This window comes from Homarus americanus, unplaced genomic scaffold (genome assembly GCF_018991925.1).
Source record: "Homarus americanus isolate GMGI-L3 unplaced genomic scaffold, GMGI_Hamer_2.0 scaffold367, whole genome shotgun sequence".
Taxonomy (NCBI): Eukaryota; Metazoa; Arthropoda; class Malacostraca; order Decapoda; family Nephropidae; genus Homarus; species Homarus americanus.
The window spans coordinates 2,102,053-2,120,582 of NW_024743709.1; the positions used below are offsets into that span (position 1 = coordinate 2,102,053).

At 48.1% G+C, this 18,530-nt stretch overlaps 1 protein-coding gene across 9 annotated transcripts in view; it reads left to right on the forward strand.

Moving 5' to 3' along the window:
* LOC121877346 (sodium/calcium exchanger 2-like) overlaps window positions 1-18,530 on the forward strand; it is a 94,804-nt gene that overhangs the window by 30,675 nt on the left and 45,599 nt on the right. For 6 of the 9 annotated variants that reach the window (XM_042383056.1, XM_042383059.1, XM_042383062.1 and 3 more), the window contains exons 2-6: window positions 3,247-3,311; window positions 15,447-15,578; window positions 15,736-15,904; window positions 16,157-16,429; window positions 17,699-17,921. In XM_042383056.1, coding sequence (XP_042238990.1) covers window positions 15,505-15,578; window positions 15,736-15,904; window positions 16,157-16,429; window positions 17,699-17,921 — 739 coding nt within the window. In that variant the 5' untranslated portion in view covers window positions 3,247-3,311; window positions 15,447-15,504. Of the gene's footprint in view, window positions 1-3,246; window positions 3,312-15,446; window positions 15,579-15,735; window positions 15,905-16,156; window positions 16,430-17,698; window positions 17,928-18,530 lie in introns of all 9 variants that reach the window. The other 3 variants (XM_042383060.1, XM_042383064.1, XM_042383058.1) reach the window with 2 other exon arrangements.

The following is an 18,530-nucleotide window of genomic DNA, read 5'->3' on the forward strand; positions in this document are numbered from 1 at the left end:
TATGCCGGAGTTATCTCCTCTACTGGCGACTCCCCGCCCCTCCCTCATGTCCATCCGGTGTTCAGTCCCCGGGAGAAAGGGAGGGAGGAGAGAGCGGGGCAAGGGAGGGAGGAGAGAGCGGGGCAAGGGAGGGAGAAGGCAGGGAGCAAGGAAGGGAGGGAGGAGAGCAGGGAGCAAGGGAGGAGGGAGGGAGAGCAGGACAAGGGAGGAGGAGGGGGAGGGGAGGAGGAGGGAGGAGGAGGAGGCAGGGGCAGGGCAAGGGAGGGAGGGAGGGAGGAGAGAGCGGGGCAAGCGAGGGAGGGAGGAGAGAGAGAGTGTGTGTGTGTGTAAGATAATAATTAAAGGCTTATTGAAAAAGTTCTGCCGCCCGAAGGCTGAAAATATATATTGAACAAAAATGACTTCTTACAATCTTACATACTAAGACATGGGGTGGGTGGGTCGTGTAACAAAAGCCTTCATTATTGACCTCACGTGGTCATGGAGACACCAGGTAGTGTGGTGTTCACGTGGTGCAGTAACTCGAGTGTGTGTTTACATCCCAAAACCTTCATAATTATGATGTGTGGGTGTACGATGCTGTCTCTTATACACTTACTCCACCCCCCCTACTCCCTCCACCACCCCTCCTTCCCCTCCACCCCTCCACCACCTCCTCCACCCCTCCTCCTCCACCACCCCTCCTCCCCCACCCTCCACCACCCTCCACCCTCCACCACCCCTCCCACTCCCTCCACCACCCCTCCTCCACCACTCCCTACTCCCTCCACCACTCCCTCCACCACCCTCCCCTCCCACTCCCTCCTCCACCCCTCCCTCTCTCCCTCCACCACTCCCTACTCCCTCCACCACCCCTCCCACTCCCTCCACCACCCCTCCTACTCCCTCCCTCCCTCCACCACCCCTCCTACTCCTCCACCACCCCTCCCCCTCCACCATCCCTCCCCTCCACCATCCCTCCTACTCTCCACCATCCCTCCCTCCTCCTCTCCACCACCCTCCTACTCCCTCCACCACCCCTCCCACTCCCTCCCTCCCACCCCTCCACTCCCTCCTACTCCCTCCACCATCCTCCTACCCTCCCCCACCCCCTCCAACACTCGCCTCCAACACTCCCCGTGACACCATCAGTCACTGTGGTCAAGGTGAGAGGTAGGCCAGGTGGCACAAGACCTGATTCACTCGAGGAGATCAAGTCTTTCTTCTCTCCTAACTCTCTCTCTCTCTCTCCCCTGAATGGACCAATTCCCTCCCTTTAACATAATGCCTTCGACCCTCCCTCCCTGTTCTTTCTTTCTATGAAATGTTCCTCCTCCCCCCTGTGAGAACCCCCGTGAGAACCCACCCCCGTGAGAGCCTCCCTCCCCCTTCCCACTCCAGGATATATCGGGGGTAATATTTTTTTGACGTGCACCTTTTTCCTGCCTGTAGTGGCTGGCTGGCTGGCTGGCTAAGATACCTCCAACCTAACCTCATCACAACCCGGATAGTGTGTGTACCTGTGTGTGCGTGTTTGTGTATGTATGTATGTATGTATGTATGTATGTATGTATGTATGTATGTATGTGTGTATGTCGCCGTAGTTATGCCTGAGTTAGAACACTACATTAACCACACCTGTTATTATTACCTGTTATATCACCGCAGGTAATTACAGTACAGCATCGGTTACATATGAGGAAGACACTCGCTGTAATGTCTGACGCAGAGTTACAGTGTATCTTAATGCTGTAATGTTTCCCTCATAAAATACAGGTTTTGTGTAGTTTTTCTGTATTTTTTTTATTATTTTGCATTTTAGTTTTTGTTTGGTGTTATTTTATTATATACACCTATTGTTGCCCTAATAATGTTTAAAGATTAGTAGGGTCATTACCTAATACCTGACCATTGTGGACCTGGTCTCACCCTCCTCTGTATATATACACCTTGGTTTGTATTTCTCTCTCTAGTCTGTACTCACCCCTGAAGATGTGAATTACACGAAAGCGCTTGGGAACTTGGTGTTTTCTTCTTTCCTTGTGGTTATCAGCATATGTATATATACCTGGTATACGTGACCTGTTTATATACCTGAGTAAATATACCTTTCTGTGCTAATTGGGATTTTTTTTATTGATTCGAGTTTTTTTTATAATTACTAACGTTTTTTCTTTTCGTTCATTGTATTAAGTTTTAAATGTTATTTCTCCCAATTACGTTCATATTCTTGTAAATTAAACTTCCCGCTAACTTTCAGACATTTTCTGCTAACTTTCAGACCTTTTCTGCTAACTTTCAGACCTTTTCCGCTAACTTTCAGACCTTTTCCGCTAACTTTGAATCTTTCTCCGCTAATTATAAACTCGCTAATTTACTACTATAAATATCGCTCTTACTCGTGTTTTTTTTTCCACTACTTAATTATAATTTTTTTTACCATTTATCTTAACAATATATACCTGCAATTTTTGGCTGTGATTTTTAAGTAATTTTATGTATTCAATTAATTGTTATATTATTACTGGGACATAAACACTGGTGGCGTTTATTAAGTGTTAAAGCAACAACAGGTGGAGGTGTTTGGGGCAGTTTTAAAGTATATCTGGACCATTGAACTATGTCTGTCTTTGTGCTGGTATGTATGTGTGTGTGTTTATGTATGTATGTAATAATAATAAACGGTTTATTAATAGAGTTGCAGCCGGTGTCATTCTACACAAACACAGACGTAAAGATATACTAATACAGACAGACAGTTACCTACCCGTCTGTCTCTCTGTCTGTACCTGTCTAGACACACACACACACACGCCTGAAGGAATTTTACGGCTCTTGAGATAATTTCCCAGAGGAATGGTGGTGATGGTGGTAGAGGTAGTGGTGGTGATGGTGGTAGTAGTGGTGATGGTGGTGGTGGTAGTGTTGTGAGTGTAAGGCCGATGTACCTGGAGGTTTCCAAATCACACACACACACCGATACTTTTTCTCTGGCAACACTGATTGCCACGAAAGTTATTTTCTTGTTGTTACGCCTATTGTCTTCGTTATTTTGGTCTGGCAACACTGATTAGAACCACCTCAACCAGGGCTGCGTGTCTGTCTGGTTCACATAATATTTAAGCTATTTACTGAAGGTCGAGTTATTCAGATACAAAATAATACTTTAGTTTAGTCTTATTTTTACTGTTAATATTATACACAAGTAATAATTTAAAGTATTTTGTTTTTAATTTGAAAGTACAATTGTTTTTGTTTTCGTTGCAGGTGAGTTGAGGTGACGTCACGCGAGGTCAGCAGCAGTACGTGACGCCACACAACAGCTGATCAAGGTAAACATTAACACGTGAGGTCACACACAACAGCTGATCAAGGTAAACATTAACACGTGAGGTCACACAACAGCTGATTAAGATGGTAAACAAACACTGATAGCATTGTATTACGTTAAAATTATAAATCAGGTGTGTGTGTGTGTGTGTGTGTGTGTGTGTGTGTGTGTAATACTGTATACACTGATAACCATTCCATGTGTGGTAGCTCAGTACACGTCACAACAGTTAACAGTTAGTGTAGTGAGGCAAGGTGTTGACTGTGTGGAGAGACCAGGTTAAATGAACTTCGGCTTCACCAGTCCGTGTTAACTGGGAGACTAAAATGGCTTAGCTTGTAGGTTAGGTTAGGTTTAGATTAGGTTGTGTTAAATTTCAGTTAGCTTAGGTTAAGTTAGGTTGTACGTGAATGGCCCTCGGTTCCCTGACATCTTGTACGTTGTCACGGACCAGTGGAGGGACGCGGAGGAAGGGGAGAGAGAGAGAGAGAGAGAGAGAGAGAGTATGTACCGAGTTGCCGCATTCCTCCCCCACCCGTCACGCCCTAATCGGTCCTCCTAACCACTTTGCTTCCTCTTCCCTTCCTTCAATATACTCCTACCTTCGCCCTCCCTCACCCCTACCCCTCGCCCTCCTCCACCCTACCCCTCGCCCGCCCTCCTCACCTTACCCCTCGCCCTCCTCACCCTACCCCTCGCCCTCCTCCCCACCCCTCAGCCAATAGCAACCAGTCCCACCAGTCTGGAGGATGACTCGGCCAACCACCGCGCGCCTCCTCGTATGGTCATACACCGTGACCTTCCTCTCAAACCGGTACCATATGTTGGCTGGGGTGTACTGGGGCGGTGTGCGTGCGTCCATCCACCCAGCTTAACGGTACTACCCTCTCTATTGTTACCACTTTCAGTATCTCGGCTCCCACCTGTCCACCACCGCGGACATCGATGAAGAGATTCAACATCGGATCAGATGTGCATCTTGAGCCTTCGGCAGACTCCGTACCCAGCTGTAGAGAACTGAAATTATCTACAAAGTTACAGGTATATCGAGCAGTGGTCCTCCCCACCCTGCTGTATAGTAGCAAGTCATGGGCCACATACAGGAGTCACCTCAAGGCACTTGAAAACTTTCACCAACGTAGTCTACGTTCCATCTTCCGAGTTCGCTGGGAAGGCACGAGAACAAATGCCAGTATTCTTGCTGACACCAACTGTAGAAGCATCGAGGCTACCATTATCCATGAACAACTACGCTGGACTGGCTATGTTACCCACATGGACGACAGTAGACTGCGAAAGCAGCTACTTTACAGTCACCTAACGAATAGTAGACGTAACGCTGGCGGGCAACTGAAAAGGTATAAGGAAAGTCTTAAGACAACCTGAACAGTGCCAAATCGACCCCCTTACCTGGGAGACGATTACTCCACACCGTAACGCTTGGAGGAGCACCACACAAGGTGACAATACTTTCGAGTTAGCCCGACTGCATACCGAGGCAGATAAGCACAAACACCGGAAAGACGCTGCCGCCGCCCCTCCCGCACTAGAAGTAGCCCTCCACACATGCAACATCTGTGGACGACCCTGCCGGTCCTGTATGGGCCTCTCGAGTCACCTCAGAACTAACCAACGAAGGTGACATCCCTAATAACTCTTATCATAGTTGGATGATCGTTATACTCGATTCCGGGTGACAGCAAAGTAGTAATAGTAACGAGAATGACAAGATAAGGGCATACGGGGAGAGAATTCAGTACGTTGATCAAGGCAGCTTCACTCCTCTAGTGTTCACAACCTCTGGTGGGATGGGACCAAGTGCAAGATGTGTCTACGCCAGACTCGCGGAGGTGTTATCTGAACGGAAGCAGCAGCCCAGACGTTATGTTACAGCCTGGATGAGATGTCGACTGTCCTCTCTCCTTAGGTCGGCTTTGCTCTGTCTTAGGGGAACGAGAGCATCGGCCCCAAAGCCGACAACAGTTGCAGATATTGACTATGAGGCTACAGTCACTGAATGCCGCATAGATCTGTGGCTCAACTAACTCAACACAGCTAGGATAGCTACTTATGTACTAAGATATTTAATATTAAGGTAATAAAATGGTGGCGAATAAAATGAGTATTGTGTGTACTGGGATGTGTTGACATTATGGGTGTTGTAAATAGATGCCTTCACCTCAACACTCTCCTTCTCTCTCCCTCCTCCGTTCCTCTCCCCTACTCTATATTTATCTTTCCTCTCTCCCTCCTCACCCTCCCTCCTCCCCTCACCCCTCCCCTCCCCCTCCCCCCCTCCCTCCCCCTCCCCTCCTCCCCTCCCTCCCTCCCCTCCCCTCATCCCCCTCCCCCCTCCTCTCTCCTCCTCCCCCTCCCCTCCCCTCACCCTCCCCTCTCATCCCTCCCTCCTCCCTCTCACCCCTCTCCTCTCCCTCCACCCTCTCCTCCTCCCCCTCCACCTCCTCCTCCCCTCACCCCCTCCCCTCCCCTCCCCTCCCCTCCCCCTCCCCTCCCTCCTCCCCTCCCCTCCCCTCCCCTCCTCCCCTCCCTTCCCCTCCCCTCCCCTCCTCCTCCCCTCCCCTCCTCCCCCTCCCCCTCCCCTCATCCCCTCCCCTCCCCTCCATCCCCCTCCCCTCCCCTCCCTCCCCTCCCCTCTCCCCTCCTCCTCTCCTCCTTTAAGTGCCTAGCTGCTCACAATAGTCGTGTCACTCATCCGTGTCGCTCCAAGTTGGTTCTTCGGAGTTTGTTGCCTCTTCCTACTCCTTCTTCTCCTCCTATTCTCCTTCCTATCCATCCTTACCCCCTTTCCTACTTATCATCCTCATCATTTCCCTCTTCCTCCCCCTTATCCTCCTCCTCTTCCTCCTCCTTATCCTCCCCCTTATCCTCCCCCCTTATCCTCCTCGTCCTTGTCTTCCTCCTCCTAGACTGAGAAAGGCGTCACTTGACCCCTTGTAAAACTCTCCAGGTTAAGTTGTTTAGCTCTCAGGTATTTTTTCCCTTCATTTTTTCCCCACTTTTGTAGAGTCTTGTTGGTCCTGTAGAGTAGCACGTGGTGGTCTTGGGGAACGTTGCTGTGGTCTTGGGGAACGTTGTGTGGTCTTGGGAACGTTGTGTGGTCTTGGGGACGTTGTGTGGTCTTGGAACGTTGTGTGGTCTTGGGGAACGTTGTTGTGGTCTTGGGGAACGTGTTGTGGTCTTGGGGAACGTTGTATGGTCTTGGGAAAGTTATGTGAGTCTTGGTTGTACTGAGTTAGTTTAAACCATTGTGTGTTTACCTGCACTGTGTACATTGTGTATTTTCAATGTATGTACAGTACAGTACGTAACGAACCGAGATGAAGTTGTGTGTTTGTTTTACTGAATATATATATCTATCCTCTATCTATCTATCTATCTATCTATCTGTAAAAGAAATAAGTTTATTGTTATTATGATTGTGTGGGCGTCAGTGTAGCGGTGTCTGGCGACTGTCTCCTTGCACTCGTATCATCCAATTATTATCGTTTTGAATTTTCACACTTTTAAAGAAATTTCACTCATAGACTAGTTGAGGATATGAATTGTGATTTTTATTTTGTTGTAATAGACATGAAAGATGTGTAGATAGCTTTATATAGTGTAATAAATAATTAAATTGCATACTTGAATGTAACGGTAATTACCAGCGGGTGGGCGGCCCGAGCGTAAAACGTAAACATTGCAGCTAGTCAGGTCAGGTCGGGTCGGGTCAGATGGGTTCAGGTCGGGTCAGATGGGTCGGGTCGGGTCGGGTCAGATCAGGTCAGGTCGGGTTATATTAGGTTAGTAAGCAATTTTGTCCTGATAGAATAGTTCAGACAGGTCCCTTGGCACTGTGAATGCCTCCCTGTCATGGTTTAGTGCCAAGCAAAGCAGAGGTTCATAAATAGAAGGAAATCAGGTGTTGAGGCGTCACGAGTGAGAGAGATAGAGACCAGGAAATGTTGGGATGTTTTAAAGGCCAAATGATTTAGTGAAACAATTATATTATTCATGATGTCACGGCCTACTTTTTTGGATAATCTAAATAGGCATAGTAGGTTAATTTGTCTCGGGTTAGTGTCCACACACACCTCACACACGCACACAAAGCATCTGTCTGCCACACGGACCAACATACATACTAGTACACAAAGAAATATATTCCTCCCGATAGTAAAAATTCACCAAAGTTCATAACACGTCGACGTTGATCCCAGAGTCTTACGTTAAGCTGCTTAATCCCATCTACCTCCCGGCCGTCACTCGATTACCTGTGTGGGATGGTGTTTGGTGCCGATTCCCTCCTGGTGTTGTGGAACGGGAGGTGGAATGGGGGAAATTTGGCATGGAAACAGAGGGGGGGCAGAAACCAGAGGGGGAGGGACAGAGCCACAGAGGGGGGGGGGGAGATGTGATAAGTGGTCCTGGTCGACCTCTTCCTCCTCCAGTGTATATAAACTGTGCTTGGAGGTGTGTTTGTGTGTGAGGTTGTCTGGTGGGAGACTGGTTGGCTGACACACACACACACACACACCTCCTCTCTCTCTCTCTCTCTCTCTCTCTCTCTCTCTCTCTCTCTCATCTTAGACGTTATTAGCTTATGTCCTGTTCATTGGTGTTTACATCAAGCCCATCCCTCACCTTTATGCTCCTCCCCCCCTCACACCTGGCCCATTACCCAGAAACCCTAGACTAATACAACACCAAATTGGATTCTGTAAATAAGTTCATGTGTTCAGTTTTGACCCAAGTAGATGTGAGAACGTGTTTTTTTCGTGCTCTCTCTCTCTCTCTCTCTCTCTCTCTCTCTCTCTCTCTCTCTCTCTCTCTCTCTCTCTCTCTCTCTCTCTCTCTCTCTCTGTCCTCCACAGGTGTGGGTGAAAGGGAACACCTGTACTAACACTCACCCTTCTGGGAGGGTATTGAGCCCTTCCCTTACCTGGTACCTGTTTGGTCTGTATTACCCCAGGTGGTTAGGTGAGGCCAAGGGGGGTGTGGGTGGGTGGATGGGTGGGTGGGTGGGGGTGGGGGTGTGGGTGGGTGGGTGGGTGAATGGGTGGGTGGGTGGGTGGATGGGTGGGTGGGTGTGGATCTGTGTGTTTAAGTCTAAAGGCCGGACCACTTAACAAACTGCACTGGATCGACAAAGGCAAGGGCGTACTGTACTGCACTTGCTGGGGATGCAACCTGGGGACATTCACTCACGCCACAGGTCTCATTTGCATACTGTGTTTTCCCTTCTTTCCTCCCTCACCTACTCTGTCACCCCACTGTGTCCTCTCTCTCTCTCCCCTCCCTCCTCCTCCCCTCCCCTCCTCCTCCCCTCCCTCCCCTCCCTCCTCCGCCCTCACTTATCCTTTCCAATCGTTCCTTCTCACGCTCTTCCTCTACTTTCTTTCTCCCCTCCTCTCTCTACTTCCCTCCCTATCCCTCCCTATCCCTCCCTTCATCCTCCTGAGTGCATCGACACCTGAAGGCCACATTCTGCCCATCAACTATGACCCACTTAACGACCACCTGTTACCCTGCACCTCCTCCCTCTCCTGCACCACCTCCTCCCCTCTCCCCTGCCACCTCCTCCCTCTCCCCTGCACCACTTCCTCCCTCTCCCCTGCACCTCCTCCCCTCTCCCCTGCCTCTCCCCTCTCCCCCTGCACCACCACCTCCCCTCTGCACACCTCCCTTCTCCCCTGCCTACCTCCCCCCCTTTCATCTCTTTATTTCCTTCTAGTATATTGTTATCATCCTCTATCCTTCCTCCCCTTCCTCTTCCACCTCCCCTTCTTTCTCCCCTCGTTGTCCCCTCCCTAGGCACCGTCCAGTGTGATTTAGTGCCAGTTCACTATTCTTGTTGGTACACGGATGACATACTCTGAAGTAGTGCCAGTATCACCAGACAGTGCCAGTATGATTAAAGGATGCTAGTATGTCAGGAGAGTGCCAGTAGAAGCAGAGGGTGACTGCCTGCATGAGAAGGGCACCCAGCATTGAGAGGAGTGGGGGTGAGATAATAAGAGAAAGTAAGAAGAACCTATCAAAAGAACACACGGAAGTAGAGAAAACAGAGAACAAACATAAATGTTGGTAGTTATAAAGAGCTTGCCCAAGAAGAGCCCGTAATCCCCCGCCTTGTACAGATGATTCACGCTGGTGTGTGTAATAATTAACAGTTTATTGAAAGAGCATGGCGGCTGGAAGGCTGAAAATATACAGTTAAATAAATGGGGAATGGGTTTCTTGATTTACAAATAATATACAAGTGACATAAATGATACAAATATGATATATAATAACTAGGTGGGGAGAAGGTTATACTACAGGGCATTTCAACATAGTGACAGCGCAAAAAGTAAGATTGACTGGGAGTGAATACACTGGTTGATTACGAACTGTTGATAATTTTTACAATGGTTGGGACTGGGCTGTTCTTGAAATCTGTACGTGCTCGTATGAGCTGGATGCGGTTGTGGTGTCGAACAGCCATTCGCGGACGAGGGATCTCGGGTGGAAGTAGGGCCGGTGTCGAGGATGGTGCAGAAACTTCTCACGTGTGTGTGTGTGTGTGTGAATAATTCACTTTGTAATCTTTAACTGGACGTTGTATAGTGTGGCGTCTGTCTGTGTCTGGCTTGAGTGTCCATCTGTATGTTGCCACTGTGTGTGTGTGTTTACTAAAGGGGTGCGGTTCTTGGGTTGGGGTGCGTGGGTGGGTAGGAGAGTTGGAGACCAAAACCTTGGCACGTGGCGTAGTTTGGGGCGTGGGTCTGGGCGTGTAGAGTGCAGGCGTGGTTGTGACTATTGATCAGCGGGGGCGTGGCAGTACCTCTGCCGCGCCGCCTCGCCACGACCACCACCACCACCACCACCACCCTACTACTACCAACACCACTACTACCAACACCACCACTACACCAACACCACCACTACTACCAACACCACCACTACTACTCTACCACCACTACTGCAACACCTGCTACCAACACCACCACTACCAAGCACCACCACTACTACCACCACCACCACCAACACCACCACTACTACCAACACCACACTACTATAACCTCCACTACTACCAACACCACCACTACCCAGCACTACTACTACCCTACTCTGCACCACCACTACTACCAACACCACCACTACTACAACACCACCACTACTACCAACACCACCACCACTACCAACACCACCACTACCAACACCACCACCACTACCACCCTACCACCACCACCACCTCCACCACCACCACCACCACCACCACTACTACCACCACCACCACCACCAACACCACCATACCTTCAACCACCACTACTATAAACACCACCACTGCTACCAACCTGCCTCTACTACCAACACCACCACTATCCAACACCACTACCAACACCACCACTACTACCACCACCACCACCCACCACTACTACCAACACCACCACCTACCAACACCGCCACTACTACCAACACCACCACTACTACCAACACCACCACTACTACCAGCACCACCACTACTACCAACACCACTACTACCAACACCACCAACACCACCACCACTACCAACACCACCACCTGCCAACACCACCACGACTACCAACACCACCACCACTACTGCCACCACCACCACTACTACCACCACCACCACCTACTACCACCACCACCACCAACCAACAACCACTTTTTGTGTTGTTAATGTTACCAGTGTCGTCTAGACAGTCTCTCTCTCTCTCTCTCTCTCTCAACGACCCACAGACAAAATTGCTGAGAGGTACCCCTTAAAATCACCCCTAGAGGATGACCCCAGAATTTTCCTCTCCTAGTGATCTTATATAATTACCCCCAGAGAATTACCCAAGACTCCATTAAAAGGACCCCAGATAATGACCTTAGTGAGTGACCCCAGAGAGGAGGCGTCACGGGTGGTCGACAAACAAAACGTGGCGACAACGTTATCACCAATTGGTTGACGAACATTGTTAGAGGGCAATAGAGAGAGAGAGAGAGAAACTGTCCTATTGGCCATACTATAGGCAGCCCGTTCACACCAGCCCTATCGCTCGTAGATAAGGAGAGAGAATATACAGCCTTCCTTAAATAGGTCGTTCGCCCCCCATACGTGTTTATGAGGTGATAATACACTAATAAGAAATGTTAACGTTCAAGTTTCTAAATATCACCTGACACTTGACATTCAAAGGTCTGACCACTAATTATCACCACCACCACCAGCGCTATCACCACCACCACCATTACCACTATCACCACCACCATTACCACTATCACCACCACCATTACCACTATCACCACCACCATTACCACTATCACCACCACCATTACCACAATCACCACCACCATTACCACTATCCTACCACCATTACCACCACTCACCACCATCACCACTATCACCACCACCATTACCACTATCACTACCACCATTACCACCACACCACCATCACCACTACTATCACCACCACCACTACTATCACCACCACCATGTAATTGTGTTATCGTGTTGCTTTAAATGGTCGTCTCCGTATTCTCAATTTAATTTAATTACCAACAGTAGCTACAGTACAGGTAGTCAACGTCACTAGTATGTACAGTACGTCTGTCAGTCTGTCTGTTTATATAACCATCTTCACTATAAAACGGGAAGGTTAACAGTATTTATACTTACTACATATATACACTATGGCAACAGCAAGAAAAATTGTATATATAATTTCTAAAGGTCTGCTGTCAAGGTGGTAACAAGGAAAAAGTAAGAACAATGGCGAGTGTGTGTGTGTGTAGAGGCGTGGTGAGTACTGAACACGCCTCTCATGTCCACCAATGAGGCTCTGTCCTGTGTGACGTCATTAAGCAAATCCGAAGGGTAATCCAACTCTAGAAAAACGTAAACATTGTGTTGAAATGTGCTGAGGACTCTGTTGATATTGTTATTTTTATTATTATTATTATTATTATTGTTATTATTTAGTATTATTACCACCATATATATTATAGAGTGCCTCTCTCTCTCTCTCTCTCTCTCTCTCTCTCTCTCTCTCTCTCTCTCTCTCTCTCAGGTGGTAAATATAGTGTGAGGTGGGGACGAGCGATCCAGGTGGCCAGGTGCTAATTATCTTCTCCCACCTGAGACGAGGTGAAGTGAAGTGAAGTGAGACAGACTGTGATGGTAAGAGGAAAGTGGGGAAGGAGAAAGGGGTGGATGAGGGAAGGTGGTTAGGGGAAAGTGGTGGGGTGGTGAGGGAAAGTGGTGAGGGAAAAGTGGTGAGAAGGCAAGTTCCGAACAGCTGCAGGTGTTAACATCCCTCCCACCCTCTCACCGATCCCTCTCCCTCCCTCCCTCCTCTTCCTCTTCTCCCCATATCGGTTTCCACCTTCCCCCCCTTACCGTCCCCTTCTCTTCTCCAATTTCTACTGTCTCCTTCCATCCCTCCATACCTCCCTTTCATCCTTCCTCTTCCCCTCATCCTCCTCCCCCCTCATCTCCCCTCCTCCCTCTCCCCCTTCCCTCTCTGACTTGCACAAAGTGTTTCATGCCGAGCCTGACCCTCGCCTCCCCTCTATACTCTCATTTCACTTCCCTCCCCCCTTCACATTTCTCCCCTTCATTCACCTTGCCATTCCTTCCAAGAACACCATTTATGTTCATTTTCTCCTCCTCCCACCTCACCTCCTCCCCTCTCCTCCCCTCCCCCCTCCCCTCTTTTCCCCTCTCCTCCCCACCTCCTCCCCTCCCTCCACCTCCCCCCACCCTTCAGGCCGTACACAGTGACTTGCAAGACCTTTTTTCTTGGGTGGTGGTGGATATTTCCTCTAAGTTCGTATTATTGTATAAAATGCGAATCGATCTGTTTATACTGTACAGTATATCAATTTTAAATTGAGGTAGCAAGATAGATGTGTTTGGTGTTAGTGGGTAGGTTGAGAAAAGGATTTTTAGTCCTAATGAAACGTAATAATAATAATAATAATAATAATAATAATAATAATATTAATAGTAAAAATATTAATAGTAAAAAATAATAATAGAAAAATATTAAAGTAAAAATTGTAATAATAATAATAATAATAATAATAATAATAATAATAATAATAATAGTAAAAATATTAATAGTAAAAATAATAATAATAGTAAAAATATTAATAGTAAATTATAATAATATAATAATAATAATAGTAAAATAATAATAATAATAATAATAAAAATGGTAATAATAGTAAAAATAGTAATAATAATACGTAAGGTGAGAGGGAGGTCGTGTGAATCAAAAACGACCACAGCGAAAGTTGAAGGATAACTATCGTAATTTCTCTTAATATATTTATCTCAACATTTAAACTACATCTTGTGTTCTCTTCCCTTTCCTCCTCTTCTATCTCTATATGTGGGTGGATAAAGGGAGTTGAAGAAGACATAAGTAAAGGGAGAAGAGTTAAAAAGGGAGATTAAGCAGATAAAGCGACAGGAAGAGTTAAGAAAAGGAGAGTTGAAATATCCTTGAAAATTCCTATGGTAAAGGAGTCCAGTTACCTTTTATTCTCTCCCTAAGAGTGAGGAGTGAAGAGGAAAAAGATGGGAAGAGAGAGAGAGGAAAGGAGAAGATAAAGAATAGATTGAGACAAACAGACCGAGATATACAGATAGAGAAACAAGACAGACGGACAGAGGCGCCGCAAGTTGAAAGCGTCTTTGTGTTAGACTTAGTTTCAACAGCTCCGGAAAATTGTCCCAGAAAGTTTGTCATATCTCTCTCTCTCTCTCTCTCTCTCTCTCTCTCTTTTGGTCTGTGTGTCTATCAGTCTCGTATCACAATAGATAATGAAATTTTTTCCCTTCATTTCCTTTCCTCTAGTATTTCGTGGTGGCTGGTACTCTGTGGGGAGGGGCTTCTGTGACGTTGTGGAGAGAGGAGAGGAGAGGGAGGGGAGAGGGAGAGGAGGGAGGAGAGAGGTTGTAAGCCCCTTTCCTCTTATCTCCTCGTCCAATTGTTTCCTCCTCGGATGCAGTGTCTCTCTCTATCTCTTCAACTTTGTTCATTCCTTTCCGTCTCTTATCTCATTCTCTCATTATCTCTAACCATCATATTCTCTCCATGTCTTCCGTACCTTCCTTAAGTCTCTCCTTCCTTCCTTCCTTCCTTCCTTCCTTCCTTCCTTGTATCTTCACCCACGCCCTCCTCGCCCATCCTACGCCCATCCTGTTTCTGCCGTTACACATCACCCATTCCATTTCCTTCTTGTCTTTCCGCCCTTAACCCCCTCCGTCATCCCCACTTACTACCCATTATCTCTCTCACCCCCACCTTTACTCCCTCAGCCCCCACCTTTGCTCCTCACCCCCACCCTTCTCCCTCACCCCCACCCTTTACTCCCTCACCCCCCACCCTTTCTCCCTCACCCCCACCCTTTGCTCCCTCACCCCCACCCTTTACTCCCTCACCCTCCCCCACCCTTTGCTCCCCCACCCACTATGCCCTCTGTCGTCTGGCCACCTGTCAAAGAATTTAATATACGTAGGAGGAAGAGGAGAAAGGGAAGATGATGAGAAGAAGAGGAGTGGGAGGAGGAAAGAAGCAGAAGGAATAGGAGAAGGGGAAGAAAATGAAGTGAAGGAGAAGGAAGTGAAATAAGAGGAGAAGAAGGAAGCGAAGGAGAAGAAAGAATGGTGAGGTGGTGGTGGTGGTGGTGGTGGTAAGCTCGTCGAGGGATAACTGAACCCAAATATCACCCCCACCAGACCCCGTGTGTCTTGTGTCACGGTGTTGTTATTGGCTTGTATCTCGAGGGTGGAGTGTGAGGGTGGAGTGTGAGGGTGGAGTGTGGAGGTGGAGTGTGAGGGTGGAGTGTGGAGGTGGATAAAATAAAGATGAAGTGTTTGTGTGTATATTATGATCCTCTTTTAATCTTCCTATTTCCAGTTTATATATACACATATTTACGTGTACCATCTATGGCTTTTGGATACATTATGTTTATTCGCCAGGAAGTGGATTAATATACAATTATTCGCTGGCAACTGATCCAAAAAATTCTGTTCGCTAGTATCTGGTAAACACCTCGACTCATAATCTCCAGTAGATAATATAATTAGTTCTTTATCATCCACCAGGAAGTAACTGTGTGTCTCCCCCAGCAGGAGTGAGTGAGGGAGGGGGTCGACAGCGACGACGGAGGCATCAGTTGACGCCCTGATGGCTGTCGAGTCGGTCATCACCTACAATAATGAGAGTTACCTGAGGGCCGAGGAGGTGTACGGCGGCTACAGGTGAGTCTCTCTCTCTCTCTCTCTCTCTCTAATCTATTTGTATTACCACAACATTTGATTAGCCAGCAAAAACATACCTTGTAAAGTGATCATTTACTTCTTCACACGTGAATTACAGGTGTATAGTTGCTCATTAACCTCTACACGTACATTACAGGTGTGCAAATCGGGGACTGCTGCTGCCGTTCATCTCGGAGTACACCTGGACATTTGAGGTTCGCGCCTTCCTCTACCTGGCGGGTCTTCTCTACTGCTTCCTGGGTGTTGCTATCATCGCCGACATCTTTATGGGAGCAATTGAGAAGATCACCAGCAAGACCCGTAAGGTGAGTGGGGGAGAGGGGGTTGGGGAGAGGAGGAGTGGGGGAGAGGAGGTGGTGAGAAGAATGGGGAGAGGAGGAGTGGGGGAGAGAGTAAAGGAGAGGGAGAGAGACAGAAAGATCAAGACAGAGAGCGAGAGATATTCTGGAAGAGTGATTGACACACACACACAGACACACACACACACACACACACACACACACACACACACACACACACAGCAGACCACAACAATAACAAACCGTCTCCCTCAACAGATCTACCTGACGTCAGAGAAGGAGGACGAACCAGAGGTGATCGAGGTGAGGATATGGAGTGACGCCGTGGCCAACCTGACCCTCATGGCCCTAGGATCTTCGGCCCCTGAGATCCTTCTGTCCATCATTGAGATCATGGGCAATGGGTTCAATTCTGGGGAGTTAGGACCCAGTACCATCGTGGGTTCGGCTGCCTTCAATCTGTTTGTCATCACTGCCGTCTGTGTTATGGCTATTCCAAACACCGAGACTCGTAGGATTAAGGATATCAAGGTAAGGATGTCAAGGGTTTGGTTAGTTATTGTACGTATCTGTGTTTTATCACGTTTTCTTCCTTCTGCTTCTACTCCTCCTACTACTACTCCTCCCCCTACTACTCCTCCTCCTCCTCCTCTTCTTACTCCTCCTCCTCTTCCTGCTCCTATTACTACTCCTATTCCTCCCATTACTCCTACTCCTGTTCCTTCTACTCCTGCTCCTCTTCCTCTTCAAAAATCCTCGTCCTTGATACAAAAATTATATTCATTGCTTTCTATTAATTTATCGATGTCTTGACTGTTTATTCTCCCTCTATCTTTATATATTGTTATCGCTAATTATTATCGTCTCTGCTTTATCATAATTCTCTCTCTCACTTCCCTAAGAACTCGTCATGCTTGAGAGAAACAGGTGAGGGGGGTCACATGAGGCAGGTAGCTCAGGTAACATACTAGTGAACCAGGTATCTTAATGACCAGGTGTTTTATGATTGTATTAACTTCCCTAAACTGGATGTATCGGAACGTATTTCATCTCCCTCACTCTATTGCACAAAGTTGACAGGTAAATTGAGGTTAGAATTGCAGAAATATGACGTTGGAATTTGCAATGACATTCGACCTGTGACCACGAGTGTTCATTCATACCCAGGCAGGTCTTCCTCCCCCAGGCGCTCTCGTATTGTGTTTCATTCACCTTGACTCACGGCCTCACCACCTTAAATCAGGTTCCAGGAGTCACCTTGGTCCCCATCAGGTGTTACTTTCCCCCCATCAGGTGCTACTTTCCCCCATCAGGTGTTACTTTCCCCCATCAGGTGCTACTTTCCCCCATCAGGTGCCACTTTCCCCCATCAGGTGCCACTTTCCCCATCAGGTGCTACTTTCCCCATCAGGTGCTACTTTCCCCATCAGGTGCTACTTTCCCCATCAGGTGCTACTTTCCCCACCAGGTGCTACTTTCCCCCATCAGGTGTTCTTTCCCCATCAGGTGCTACTTTCCCCATCAGGTGTTACTTCCCTCCATCAGGTGCCTTCAGGTGTCTTCCCCAGGTGCCTCCAGGTGTTCCCCCGGGTGCTCCCCAATGCCCGGAAGATCTCCAGCACATGACAACAGGGAAATGAGTCTTATCGGTGCAGGATGTTGGTGTTGTGACGGGCAGGAGATGGTGCTCAGTTGCCAATATTTTCCTCACATTCATCTCGACGGCTGTGTTCCCTCCCTGTCACCTTCACCTGTGTTCCATGGTCCTCACTCACCCATTGTTCTTGTCATGGCCGGCAGGTGTTCGCTGTGACGGCGGTGTTCGCAGTGGTGGCGTACCTGTGGCTGCTGATCATCCTGGTGGCGAACTCTAAGGACGAGGTGGAGATCTGGGAGGCGGTGGTGACCCTGCTGCTCTTCCCCATGTTGGTGATCCTCGCCTGGTTGGCCGAGAAGAACCTGTGCGGCGTCCCCAACAAGACGGACACTAGTAAACAGATTGAGCTTGGCAGTTTCCAGCCAGGTGAGAGTAAGTTGATATCGTTCCTATGTTTCTTCTCCGTTGCAGTTGTTATAAAGAGCGTGGCGTCTGCTGGTAGTGGGTTAAGACGAGGTACTCCTTCTGCTGCCTCCTCCTCCTTCGTGTGATTACTTCTACTACTACTACTGCTGCTGCTGCTGCTGTTGTGGGTGGCTGCTGCATCCTCCTCCCTTCCCATCCTTTACCGCTGGTTGTCAAGGTGTAGATTATCGCCCCGCCTACAAGCCCGCCCGCCCGCCCACTCGCTCACCTGCCCACCCCACCCCCATCTCTCTGTAATGTGGTAGCAAGGTCTGCACGACGTCGTAACAGCATCTCTCTACCACCACTTGCCTTGGCCACCAGCGTGTTGTCACCCTCTAATATATAACACGCATGGCAGAATCTTTAGAGTCACCCCCAGTAACTCTTAGCCACAAGTAGTTTTATCTGTTGTGTGTGTGTAGCGGGTCGTATGATGTGTGGTGTTTGTTTATGATTTTGGGGGGTATATGTGGGTAGGTATTATTTGTTTTGTGTGAACAATATAGAGGCGCCACTGAATTAGCAGGAAAGACTAACCTGACCTGACCTGACCTGACCTGTATTAGC